This window comes from Oryctolagus cuniculus, chromosome 2 (genome assembly GCF_964237555.1).
Source record: "Oryctolagus cuniculus chromosome 2, mOryCun1.1, whole genome shotgun sequence".
NCBI lineage: Eukaryota > Metazoa > Chordata > Mammalia > Lagomorpha > Leporidae > Oryctolagus > Oryctolagus cuniculus.
Genome location: NC_091433.1, coordinates 98,605,041 through 98,619,038, shown reverse-complemented (window position 1 = coordinate 98,619,038; position 13,998 = coordinate 98,605,041). Strand labels below are relative to the sequence as shown.

The window sequence follows — 13,998 nt, the reverse complement described above, 5'->3', positions numbered from 1 at the left end:
GTCTTACCTGTACCAAGTTGTAAAGGCTTTCAATAGAATTTTTCTGGACATCAGGGTCTGGGCTATTCAGTAGTCTGATAAGTGGCTCTAATCCACCATGTTCACATATTTGCACTTTCCCAGTGTATTCTGCAGACATGTTTGCTAGACAAAGACTAGCAAACTCGTGGGTAACCACTTCTTCTGTATGCCAAAAGTGAATAAGACAAGTGTGTGAAATGCTTATTCAACACTACTTTTGAAATATGCTTTGAAAGCCAAAACACTACAAATTGTACCTTGCTTAGAGCACACCTATTTTCTAAACTCAAAACTAAGCTGTAGTTGGACAGATTTCACAATTACTACCTCATGAACTCTTTTCAATATGCAATCAAATGTAAAAAATAAACAAGTTCTATTTTTAAAATACATATAAGATTCAAAGTTACCTTCTGGAGCAAGCTGGGCAATAACGGAATCCATGACATCTAACTCCCTTAACAATTTTTTAACATCATCTACACAGGAAAAACAGAATATTGATGTTGATTATTAATGATAAGTGCAATGTCTATTGAACAGTACCGTATGAGATAGGCAATATTATCACAGAGCTTGGAAGTGGTGAGGCCAGGTTTCATTCCCAGACAGGTCTGATCCCTCACAGTTCCTAGCTTCTATACTTCTTGACCACTGGGATACACTACCTTTCAAAACACTGAAAATTATAAATATAAAAGTGCGAATTCTGCCAAGAATACTACAAGTAAAGCCAAGTTACTGTGATACAACACTTGTTTATTATATTAATTCATTTTCTGCTTTGTTGGGAGGATACTTTTAATTTGGTTGTAATAGAGCTCGCACAAAACACAAATAAGAATTATCTTAGCCAATACATCTTGATTACATTTCATTTGATTATCAGAAATGCCAAGAAAATGCTGAATAACAAGTAGATTGACTTTTTTTTTTTTTTTTTTGACAGGCAGAGTAGACAGAGAGAGATAGAGAGACAGAGAGAAAGGTCTTCCTTTGCAGTTGGTTCACCCTCCAATGGCCGCCGCGGCTGGCGCGCTGTGGCCAGTGCACTGCGCTGATCCGATGGCAGGAGCCAGGTACTTATCCTGGTCTCCCATGTGGGTGCAGGGCCCAAGCACTTGGGCCATCCTCCACTGTACTCCCTGGCCACAGCAGAGAGCTGGCCTGGAAGAGGGGCAACCGGGACAGAATCTGGCACCCCGACCGGGACTAGAACCCGGTGTGCCGGCGCCGCAAGGTGGAGGATTAGCCTAGTGAGCCGCGGCGCCGGCCGAGTAGATTGACTTTTTAAAAAGTCATTTTTATACAATTTATATTAGCCCAATTAAGGCTAGACAGGTTATGTCCCCACTTTTTCTTGCAACCCTTAACCTAATTTTTTTCTGATAAATAAGGTATGGCTGATCCTTTGTTATTTTTTAAAACAAATTTAAAATTAATAATAATAATACGCATTTCTTTGGCTTTGGTGTGATCAGATCATGGTGTAGTGTTCACAGTGAGGCCATAGCCTCCTGAATATTGGACATGGCTACAGTCCTGCTTCTGCCTAAGCAGGCCTTGTGGAGGCACACCTTCCTAGATGGAATGCAGCTGCAGGAGCAGAAGGTTTGAGTTATTATTAGATATTGCTTTTAGGAAAATTCCTTGTCATAATTCAAGGGCAAAGAAGATGAGCCTGGAGCAACTTGAACTTTCGCTTCACACCATAAATATGTCACATGATGCTTATCTCACTTGCTTGTGCCTGTTTGTTTTTCTTTTATAATGATTAGTCAGGCTGTACATCCCTAACTGTTGTGTTACTTGTTGACCCTAGACTAAATAATAAAATGCTCCTGCTGGAGCTATCCAGCATCTCTCTCTCTCTCTCTCTCTCTCTCTCTCTCTCTCTGTCTTTTTTCATTATTTGACAGAATTAGTGAGAGAGAGAGGCAGAGAGAAAAATCTTCCTCCTGCTTGTTCACCCCCCAAATGGCTGCTACGGCCGGAACTACGCCAATCCAAAGCCAGGAGCCAGGTGCTTCCTCCTGGTCTCCCATGAGGGTGCACGGGTCCAAGCACTTGGGCCATCCTCCACTGCCTTCCCAGGCCACAGCAGAGAGCTGGACTGGAAGAGGAGCAACCGGGACTAGAAGATGGGGCCCATATGGGATGGCGGTGCCACAGGCAGAGGATTAACCTAGTGAGCCATGGCACCGGCCCCACTTTTTTTTTTTTTTATTTGACAGATAGAGTTAGACAGTGAGAGAGACAGAGAGAATAGCCATTCTCTTCGGATCAAGATGCCCGTGTCTTGGCTAGTCACTTGAAATTCCCCACATGGTGATCAACATTTCTGCTTTTTGACATTACTTTATGATCAGAGGCTTGCAGCTCCTTTCTGCTATTTGTTCATAAAATACATGCTAGGTTATTGTGAATAGCATTACCAACTTATTCCTTTAAGCTAATTGATTTGGTGCCCATTATCCGAATTGCTTCTATCCCCCTTACTGCTCCCCAAGCCTCCAGTGATCACCATTCTGTGTTGAGAATGAATGTTTTCAGATTCTACAGATAAAGAAGAACATGTGGTAATTGTCTTTCTGTTTGTTGTTTATTTCACTTTCCTCCAGCTCCATCCATTTCGTTACAAATGATAGGATGTAAGTCTTTATTATGGTTGATTAATATTTCATTGTGTATATATAACATTATCCCTATCCATTCATCTGTTGTTGGACACCTTGGTTGATTCTATGTGTAAGATCTGACACTGAAAATACTAGAAGAAAACATGGCAGGAAACTTAAAGATATTGGTGCAGGCAATGATTTTTTTTGTTAAAATCCCAAAGGTGCTCTTTTAGTTTTGCAGTTTCTCATTTTGGTCAATTTTCTTTGTCTGCAAGGCATAATTGGGACTACCAGAATTTTGGAAAAATGACTGTTGCAGCAGCTGAATCTGATGGTCTCTGGATCAATTCTTTCTGATTATATACTCAGCTGTGACTAAGACACAGCGATATGTCACTGTCACTGTTCAAAATGGCTAAGAGAGGTCCAACAAAATTTACAGTACAATATGTGAATTGACTTGAAATACAAAGAACAACCAAGCTTCTAGGAATGTAGTGTTCTAAGGGGATTGATGTCATTTTATAATCAACTTCATTTTAAAAACTGTATTATAGTTCCACAGATTAAGAAATAATAGTAGGATATACTCGGACCTTCCAAAGTATTTGGGTGAACTGTTCAGAAGTGCAGCCTCTGAGAAAGACTGTTTCTATCCTCTTTCACTCTTAAGATTTCTGTTCGAATGATAGTTATGAGGGCCCTACCAAAGTCTCCTATTTTGCATGCTTCAAAACAACTATGAGCCTTTAGATCTCCACCTGCATCCCACATATACTATAAAAAATAACCTTCCTGATACTTCAAAGCGACAACATGCTCAAGAAATCCCACTCTGCACTCTGGTTCCCACAGAGAGAGGCCACAGGGCTCTCCTTCGGATGAATAGCATCAGGTGACACCACACCCCAGTCTTCCCAAACAAGTTAAAAGTGTGTCAGGGGATTCTTTGTGCCATGAAAACTCCCTTCTAGGTTTGAATTTAGTCCAAATGGCAAGTAATGCCTAATAGCAGATCTGATAAATGTATCCACCACATCATATGATTCCAGTTCAATGGGCGCTCTTGTAAGTTGGTGACACAATTGATCAATTTATCATTCTGCTTTTTGACACCAAATTGTTCAAACAATCTTTCTTTTCTTGAGGTTAAATCAGTGAAAATAATGGACAAGATGTGTTTCTATCACTTTAAATGTGATACTGATCTCGGTCCCCTTCGTTCTTAACTGGGAACATGCTCAAATATGGCTAATGAACAGAAACTGACCTGTGGAGGATGACATTTTCTAAACAGTGTGATACCTAAAGTTTTAAGTTGTTTCAGAACTGTTAGCATCTTCACTCCCTAGAGTACCTTCACAATAAATTGTTTTTTTCTCTTAAAAAATTACTTATTTGAAAGGCAGAGTGACAGAGCAACAGTGAGAGAGTGACAGTGAGAATGAGAGACAGACATTGAATCTTGACTTTTTTTTTGACAGGCAGAGTTAGTGAGACAGAGAGAAAGGTCTTCCTTCCGTTGGTTCACCCTCAAATGGCTGCTATGGCCCGGCGCGTTGTGCCGATCCGAGCCAGGAGCCAGGTGCTTCCTCCTGGTCTCCCATGGGGTGCAGGGCCCAAGCACCTGGGCCATCCTCCACTGCACTCCCGGGCCACAGCAGAGAGCTGGACAGAATCCAGCGCTCCAACCGGAACTGGAACCCCGGGTGCCGGCGCCGCAGGCGGAGGATTAGTCTAGAGAGCCACGGCGCTGGCTGAATATTGACTTCTAATAGTAAGTATCCTGCTGCCAGAAATATTCCCCAAGCCCTTGCTTTACAGCACAGCCACCATTAGGGCTCCCGAAATTGCAGACTTCTCCTAAGCACCCCAAAGAATTCTGCCTGCTCCAGACACTGCAAGTGCTGTTACCCAGAGTCTGTGCCTGACACAAATCTCCCTTTCCGTTCTTCTGCCCATCCTCTGTTTATAGGCATTTCTGAAGATACTATAATGCCAAAGTTCCTTCTGAGCGTAATGAATAAGAGGATCCCACTGTCATCACACTGGGACCAGAGCTTCTGTGGTCTCTGGGGTGGGAATAGCGGAAAGTAGGGGAGAGAACTTGCTCTTGTGTTTGAACAGACTATGGTCTGCGGGGGGCGGGGGAGAAGTCTGCTTTTTAGCCATGTCCCATGGTAGAGAGACACATGTTTATTACTAGCAGCCTGAATTTCATGGTGGAATTCTATGTCCACTGAGTGTCAATTATTGGAAGTTTCAAGACCTTTTTTTGGGTGACTCAAAAGCTATCCTAATAACATAGGCAAATGAACTCATGAATAGAAAATGTATCCTGTTTATAAGTCAGAGAGTGTCTTGGCATGATTTTGGCCAAACTGATATTCTAACATATGCAATACTAGGCTTTAATTAATACTATTATACTACCATATTGAAACATTCCAAGTAAGTAAAAATATAGTTTATAGTTTAAAAAATCACGTATTAAGACTCCTTACGTTGGAATCCATTCCTATGGAATATATACAAAAGGGAACTTATGTTTAGGCAGTGGATTTTTCAAAAAGAAAATCAATTTTAAGAGAATGATGGCTTTTTCAGTTGGTAAGGCTGGTACATATTATGTCATCAACTTTGAGAGAAGATTTTGGGTGGATATATTTCTACATATTTTTATATTTTAAAAATACCCCTTGAAAATATCATACATTTGCTGTTTTGGGCTGATTTAATTTTTTGCTATATTAAAGTTGGCTTAAATAAAGTTAAACAAATCTTTTATTTAAATGAAGGATAGTGCATTATATAATATTGACCATTAAAGTTGATACTTACTATTAGAAGTCAAGATTCCAAATATCATAGTAGCATTTCTTTTTACTATTTTGTCTTCATGGATCAGCAGTTTAGTTAAGGGTTCCACAGCTCCAAGTTCAAGGAGGGTTGCTTTATTTTCTTCGCCTGATATCACAGGTAAAATTAAATCATACACGGATATCAATTGATTCCATCTACACTCCTCTTTGTGTCTTTCCAATTTCTTTTCTTTTTTTTTTGCTTATTTTGTATTTTCCTTTTTCATGCTTCTTTTATTTATTTATTTATTTAAATAGACTCAGTATGATTTGTAGATACAAGTCTAGAAAGTTAATGACATTCTTTTCCTCCCTCCCTCCTTCCTACCCTTCTCCTTCCTTCTAACTTTTTTTTTTAGTTTCAGTGATAACATATATTCAATTTATGTTATAGTAAAAAAGGCTTAATGCTTCACTAAATAAGTTTAACAAGTAAAGAGCAAAATGAATTTAGTGGGAATATATACAACAGCTATAAACAATCGTGAAAGGTATAAATAACTCACAGTTTCTTTTTGTCAATTAGCCATTCATAATTTTTTTTCAATGTGATAGAAGCAATGGCCATGTAACATGTAAATTTCCTGTGTGGTTGCAAGATATTGCCTTTTTTTTTCACACGCGTCTTTGTTTCTCCTCCTATTTAAATTTCCTGTGTGGTTGCAAGATATTGCCTTTTTTTTTCACACGCGTCTTTGTTTCTCCTCCTATTTCTGTAAGAATCAACCTGAAGGCCAGAGTAGCCCAAACATTTGCTTCTCTCCCTTCTCCTTGGTATCGTGAAAGGTGGCTTTCTCTCATCTTCAGTCTTAAGCTTATGCTGCATCTCCCTAGAGGTCCTCCCCATGACCCATCAGTTTCTATTTAATGATGGGACCACATCCAAATCTATCTTACCTGTTTTTATCCTGCTTTATTTTTATTAGACCATCATTTTCCTGCTTCACTCTAATTTAGCTTTCTTCAAGGACAAAGTCTGCGCTAATCTCTCATATCCTTGGTGGCCAGCACAGTGCCAGCCATGTAATAAGCATTCAGTAAATGGTTGCTTGCATAATTAATCATAAAAGCTATCATCACATAGAGATCCCACTTCATGTTACACTTCTTGTGGAGGGTGTGGGGGACTCATTTTTCACTAAATTGAGTTACAACTCTTTTTTTTATTATAAACACTTTTATTTAGTAAATATAATTTTCCAAAGTACAGTTTATGGATTACAATGGCTTCCCCCCCCCATAACTTCCCTCCCACCCTCACCCCTCCCATCTCCTGCTCCCTCTCCCATTCCAATCACATCAAGATTCATTTTCAATTATCTTTATATACAGAAGATCGATTTAGTATATATTAAGTAAAGATTTCATCAGTTTGCACCACACAGAACATAAAGTGTAAAATACTGTTTGAGTACTAGTTATAGCGTTAATTCACATTGGACAACACATTAAGGACAGAGATCCCACATGAGGAGTAAGTACACGGTGACTCCTGCTGTTGACTTAACAATTTGACACTCTTGTTTATGGTGTTAGAAATCTCCCTAGGCTCTAGTCATGAGTTTCCAAGGCTATGGAAGCCTCTTGAGTTCGCTGACTTTGATCTTATTTAGACAAGGTCATAGTCAAAGTGGAAGTTCTCTCCTCCCTTCAGAGAAAGGTACCTCCTTCTTTGATGGCCCATTCTTTCTACTGGGATCTCACTCGCAGAGATCTTTCATTTAGTTTTTTTTTTCCAGAGTTTCTTGGCTTTCCATGCCTAAAATACTCTCATGGGGTCTTCAGCCAGATCTGAAGGCCTTAAGGGCTGATTCTGAGGCCAGAGTGCTGTTTAGGACATCTGCCATTCTATGAGTCTGCTGTGTATCCCACTTCCCATGTTGGATCGTTCTCTCCCTTTTTTATTCTATCAGTTAGTATTTGCAGACACTAGTCTTGTTTATGTGATCCCTTTGACTCTTAGACCTATCAGTGTGATCAATTGTGAACAAAAATTGATCACTTGGACTAGTGAGATGGCATTGGTACATGCAACCTTGATGGGATTGTATTGGAATCCCCTGGCACATTTCTAACTCCACCATTTGAGGGAAGTCCGATTGAGCATGTCCCAAATTGTAACTGAAAAGAGTTACAACTCTTTATATGTGACACAAGATGTGCCTGCATTTAGTAAAGTTGTACACAAGGACATGAACATGTTGAAGCATGTATTGCTGAAAATTACAAACTCTCGTCTCAAATCTTCAGTAATATTTGCATTTTACTTGAGTTCTGTTAAAGGCCTAGATTTCAGCCTCTAGTAATCACTATTTTGTGTCAGATTGAGTTTTTCTTAGCTTTCCCAAGTGAGAGAGAACATGTCTTATTTGTCTTTCTGTATCTGGTTAATTTCAATTAACACGATATCCTCCAATTCCATTCATTGTGCTACAAATGACAGGATTTCATTATTTTTTGGCTAATATTCTATTGTGTATATATACCATATTCTTTTTATTCACTCATCTGATGATGGATGCCTTGGTTCATTCCATATCTTAGCTATTGAGAATGCTGCTGCAATAATGTTCATTATTGGTGGAGCAGGTATCTCTTTGATATAGTGATTCCATCTCTTTTGGACATTTTTATTTCTGGCTTTCAAAAAAAATTTCCATAGTGGCTATATTAATTTATATTCCTACCAATGTATATAAGACTTCTCCTGTATCCACATTGTAACTAGCATTTCTGAATTTCCATTAGAATAGCCATTCTAACAAGGGTGTGGTGGTTCTCAGTGTGGTGTGGTTTTGTTTGCATTTCCCTCCTGACTAGTGAAACTGAACATTTTTTTCATATATCTGTTGACCATCTATATTTCTTCTTTTGAGAACTGTTTATTCAGGTCTTTTTCCCATTTCTTAACTGGGTTTGTAAACTGTTACCGAAGTTTTTTTTTTTTTTTTTTTTTTTTAGTTCTGATATATATTATCAATATAGATCCTATGTATCCTTTGTCAGAGAAATATTTTCTACCATTCAGTCAGATGTCTTCTCTCTATCTCCCTCATTGTCAGAAACTTCTCAGCCGATGTAATACTATCTGTTTACTTTTGCTTTGTTGCCTGCAGCTTTGGGGAGTTATCCAAAAAATTATTCCCTACACTACTCTTTTGAAACGTTTCCTTTATGTTTTATTCCAGAAATTTCATAGTTTCAGGTCTTACATTTATGTCTTTGACCCATCTTGCATTGATATTTGTATATGGTGAGAGATGGAGGCATAACTTCATTCTTTTCCATATGCATATACGGTTTTGCAAGCACGATTTGTTGGAAAGATTTTTTTTTCCTAATTTATGTTCTTTATACCCATGTCAAAGTTCAGTTGGCTGTATCTACATGGACTATTTCTAGGTTGTCTAGAAATACATTGTTGCATTGATATATGTGTTCATTATTATGCCAGTACCATGTTGTTTTGATTATTTTGCCTTTATAACATGATTTGAAATGAAATATTGTGATGCCTGCAACTTTTAATATTTTTTTCAGGATTGCTGTGGCTATTCTGGGGTTTTGGTGGTTCTATGTGAAGTTAATGATTTTTTTTCTAATTCTGTGAGAATGTTATTGGTAGTTTTATAGGGATGACGTTGAATCTGTAGATTCCTTAGATAGTGTGAATATTTTAACAAAATTAAATTATTCAATCAATGAACAAAGAATTTTTTTGTGTCCTGGATAATTTCCTTCATCATTATTTTATAATTTTCATTGTAGAGATTTTTTACCTTTTTATTAAATTTATTCCTAAATATTTAATCTTTCTAGCTATTGAGAATGGGATTTCTTTTTAGCAAAATCATTATTGGTCTGTAAAAATACTATATTTTAAAGTCAATTTTGTATTTCTGAATTGGATTATCAATTGAAGGTTTAGATTTTTCCATGTACAAATCATATCATCTACAAACATGGATGGATGGATGTTTTGACTGCATCATTTCCAATTTTGGTGACTTTTTTAATTTCTTTCTCCTCCCTACTTGCTTTAGCTAATTTTTGTTTTACTATTGCTAATATTTGTCTTGTTACATATCTGAGAGGAAATGCTTTCAGATTTTCCCACTTAGTATGATACTGGCTGTGGGTTTGTTTTACATAGCCTTTATAATGTTGATGTATGCTCTTTTTATACCTAATTTTAGAAAGTTATTTATCATGCTGAATCTTATTTTCTTATTCACATTTATTTATTTTTAAAATTTTTCCCCAGTAGTACTAATCCCATCTTATGTGATAAAGTGATCATATTAAGTGTGAAATTGATCATATACATAGAATTAAAAGTCAAAGGGATCACATAAATAAGACCAAGTGTCTGGTAATAACAAAAGATAGAATTACAAAGGAGAGAAAGTTTCAACATGGGAAGTAGTCCACACAGCAGACTCATAGAATGACAAACGACCTAAACATCACTCTGACTTCAGAATCAGTCCCTAAGGAATTCAGAACTGGCTGAAAATCCCATGAGAACATTTCAGGCATGGAAAGCCAAGATATAGTGGCAAAAACTGTTCTGCATGAAAGCTCTCTATGAATGAGATCCCAATGGAAAGAAGGGGCCATCAAAGGATCTACTTTTCTCTGAAGGGAGGAGATAACTTCCACTTTGTATATGGCCCTATATAAATACCGACAGAGTTTGTGGATTCAAAAGGCTTCCATAGCCTTGGCAGCTCATGTGGTCACTGACGTCAAAAAAAAGAATGTTAATTGTTAAATCAACAGCAGGAGTCACTGTTCACTTACTCCCCATGTTGGACCTCTGTCCTTAATGTGGTGTACTATAAGAATTAAGGGTAAAACTTGTCTTCAAACTGTGCTTTAGACTTTGTGTGTCTGTGTGGGTGCAAACTGTTGAAATCTTTATTTAGTATAAAGCTGATCTGTATATAAAGTCAATTGAAAAGGAATCTTAATGGAAAATGGAATAAGAGAGGGAGTAGGAGGTGGGATGGGAGGGCGGGAATGGGAGGAAGAACCACTATATTCTTAAAAGCTGTACATATGGCTGGCGCCGTGGCTCACTAGGCTAATCCTCTGCCTTGCGGCGCCGGCACACCGGGTTCTAGTCCCGGTCGGGGCGCCGGATTCTGTCCCGGTTGCCTCTCTTCCAGGCCAGCTCTCTGCTGTGGCCAGGGAGTGCAGTGGAGGATGGCCCAAGTGCTTGGGCCCTGCACCCCATGGGAGACCAGGAGGAAGCACCTGGCTCCTGCCATCGGATCAGCGTGGTACGCCGGCCGCAGCGCGCTGGCTGCGGCGGCCATTGGAGGGTGAACCAACGGCAAAGGAAGACTTTTCTCTCTGTCTCTCTCTCTCTCACTGTCCACTCTGCCTGTCAAAAAAAAAAAAAAAAAAGCTGTACATATGAAATTAGTATTCATTTGGGGTCGGCGCCATGGCTCACTTGGTGCTGTGGCTCTGCCTGTGACGCCGGCATCCCATATGGGCGCCGGGTTCTAGTCCCGCTTGCTCCTCTTCCAGTCCAGCTCTTTGCTGTGGCCTGGGAGGTCAGTGGAGGATGGCCCAAGTGCTTGGGCTCCTGCACCCACATGGGAGACCAGGAAGAATCACCTGGCTCCTGGCTTCGGATTGGTGCAGCGCCGGCCGTGGCGGCCATTTGGGGAGTGAACCAATTCTCTCTGTCTCTCTCTCTCTCACACTTTCTATAACTGTACCTGTCAGATAAAAAAATTTGTATGCATTAAATAAAAGCCTTCTAAAAATTTTTTCTCTAGAAACCTTTTATTTAAGGCATACGGACTTCATGCATTTCATAACTACTACTTTTGGAACATAGTGATTCTTCCCACTCTACCCACCCTTGCACAAGCACTCCCAAGCTTCTTCCTCATCTCTCTCCTATTCCCATTCTTATTTTTTTACTAAGATGTATTTTCAATTAACTTTATACACATAAGAATAACCATATACTAAGTAAAAGTGTTTAAAATAATAGTGTGAAAAAAACCTGTTCCTCAACAATTGAGACAAGGGTTGTTAAAAGTTATTGCAACTCAAAGTGTCAATTTCCCTTCTATAAATCATCTTTTAGGTACTCTATTATTTACCAGAGATCAAGTAGAACATACAATATTTGCTTTTTTGGGACTGGGTTTCTTCACGGAGTATAATGTTTTCCAGTTGCATGCATTTTGTTGCAAACGACAGGATTTCATTTTTTATTGCCATGTAGTATCTCATGGTGTATATATCCCATAATTTTTTCCAGTCTTCAGTTGAAAGACATTTGGGTTGATTCCATATATTAGTTATTATGAACTGAGCTGCAATAAACATGGGGGTACAGATAACTCTTTCTTCTGCTGATTTCATTTACTTGGGTATATTCTCAGGATTGGGATGGTTGGGTCATATGGTATTTCCATACTTCTGAGGTATTTCCATACTTCTTCCACAGTGGTTGCATGAGTTTACATTCCCACCAACAATGGATTAAAGTTTTTTTTTTTTCCCCCACATCCCTGCCTGCATTTGTTAGTTGATTTCTGTATGGAAGCCATTCTTATGGGCATGAGGTGAAACCTCATTGTGGTTTTGGTTGACATTTACCTGATGTCTAGTGATTCTGGAAATTTTTTCACTGGTATGTTGGCCATTTGGATTTCCTCTTTTGAAAAATGCCTATTTAAGTACTTTGCCCATTTCTTAATTGGATTGTTTGCTTTGTTGTTGTTGAGTTTCTGGAGCTCTTTTTATATTATGGAGATCAATCCTTTATCAGTTGCATAGTTTGCAAATAATTCCTCCCATTCTTTCAGTTGCTTCTTCACTTTGCTGAGTGTTTCTTTTGCAGTGCAAAAGCTTTTCGGCTTATGTAATCTCATTAGTTAATTTTGGCTTTGCTTGCCTGTACCTCTGGGGTCTTTTCCAAGAACTCTTTGCTTATGCCAATGTCTTACAGGGTTTCCCCAATGTTTTCTCATAGTTGGTGATACTGGGCCACAGATTTAAGTTTTTGATCCAGTTTGAGTGGATTTTTGAGTAAGGTGTAACATAAGGGTCTTGTTTCATACTTCTGCATGCAGAGATCCAGTTATCCCTGCACTATTTGTTGAAGAGAATATCCTTGCTCCAGGGATTGGTTTTAGTTCCTTTGTCAAAGATAAATTGGCTGTAGATGCATGGGTTGATTTCTGGAAATTTTATTATTTTCTGTTGATCTATCCATCTGTTTCTATACCAGTACCAGGCTGTTTTCATTACAAATGCCCTGCAGTATGTCTTGAAATCTGGTATTGTGATGCCTCCAGCTTTGTTTTTGTTGTATAAGATTAGGTTATCTATTCTCCTGGAACAGGGTCTCCTGTGTTTCCACATGAATTTCAGCATCATTTTTTCTACATCTCAGAAGAACGTCTTTGGTATTTTGATCAGTATCACACTGGATCTGTAAATTGCTTTGTGCAATATGGACATTTTGATGATACTGATTCTTCTAATCCATGAACATGAAAGATTCTTCTACCTTTTGGTATCTTCTATTTCTTTCTGTAATGTATTGTAATTCTCATTGTAGAGATCTTTGACATGCTTGATTCAATTTACTCCAAGGTATTTGATTTTTTGCACCTATTGTGAGTGGGATTGATCTTAAAAGTTCTTTCTCAGTTGTGGCATTGTCTGCATATACATATACTCTTTATGAGTTTCAATAGTAGCTTAGTGGAGTATTTTGAATCCCCTATAGAATCCTGTTATGTGCAAATAGGGTTAGTTTGACTTCTTCCTTCCTAATTTGTATTCCTTTAATTTGTTTTTCTTGCCCAATGTCTCTGGATAAAACTTTCAGGACTATACTAAATAGCAATGGTGACAGTGTGTATTCTTGTCTGGTTCTGCATCTCAGTAGGAATGCTTCCAAGTTTTCCCCATTCAATAGGATGCTGACTGTGGGTTTGTCATAAATTGCCTTGATTCTGTTGAGGAATGTTTTACCTATACCCAATTTACTTAAAAGTTGACATTATGAAAGGATTTTGTATTTTATTAAATGCTTTCTCTGCATTAATTGAGATTATCATATGGTTTTTGTTCCTCAATTTGTTAACATTATGTATCACATTTATTGATTTGTGAATGTTGAACCATCCCTGCATACCAACGATAAATCCCACTTGATCCAGGTCAATAATATTTCTGATGTGTGTTCGATTTTTCTGTCTATGTTCATCAGGGAAATTGATCTGTAGTTCTCTTTCTCCATTATATATTTTTCAAGTTTAGTATTTAGGTTCCATAGAAGGAGTTTGGGAGGATTCCCTCCCTTTCAATTGTTTTGAATAATTTGAAAAGAATTGGAACTCCTATGTTCCAATTGTTCCTATGTTCCTATGTTGAATCATTTGATAGTATCCCATAAATCTCCAACACCATTTTTTAGCATTCGAATTTCTTTTTTTTCCCTACTGTAAAATTTC

At 38.2% G+C, this 13,998-nt stretch overlaps 1 protein-coding gene across 8 annotated transcripts in view; it reads right to left on the bottom strand.

The window, feature by feature from the left end:
* ARMC3 (armadillo repeat containing 3) overlaps positions 1–13,998 on the bottom strand; it is a 95,396-nt gene that overhangs the window by 58,218 nt on the left and 23,180 nt on the right. For 7 of the 8 annotated variants that reach the window (XM_051834355.2, XM_051834347.2, XM_051834369.2 and 4 more), the window contains 3 exons: positions 5,484–5,609; positions 432–500; positions 8–183 (listed from right to left, as the gene is read on the bottom strand). In XM_051834355.2, the coding sequence (XP_051690315.2) occupies positions 8–183; positions 432–500; positions 5,484–5,609 (371 nt within the window). The remainder of the gene's footprint in view (positions 1–7; positions 184–431; positions 501–5,483; positions 5,610–13,998) is intronic. The other variant, XM_051834389.2, reaches the window with a different exon arrangement.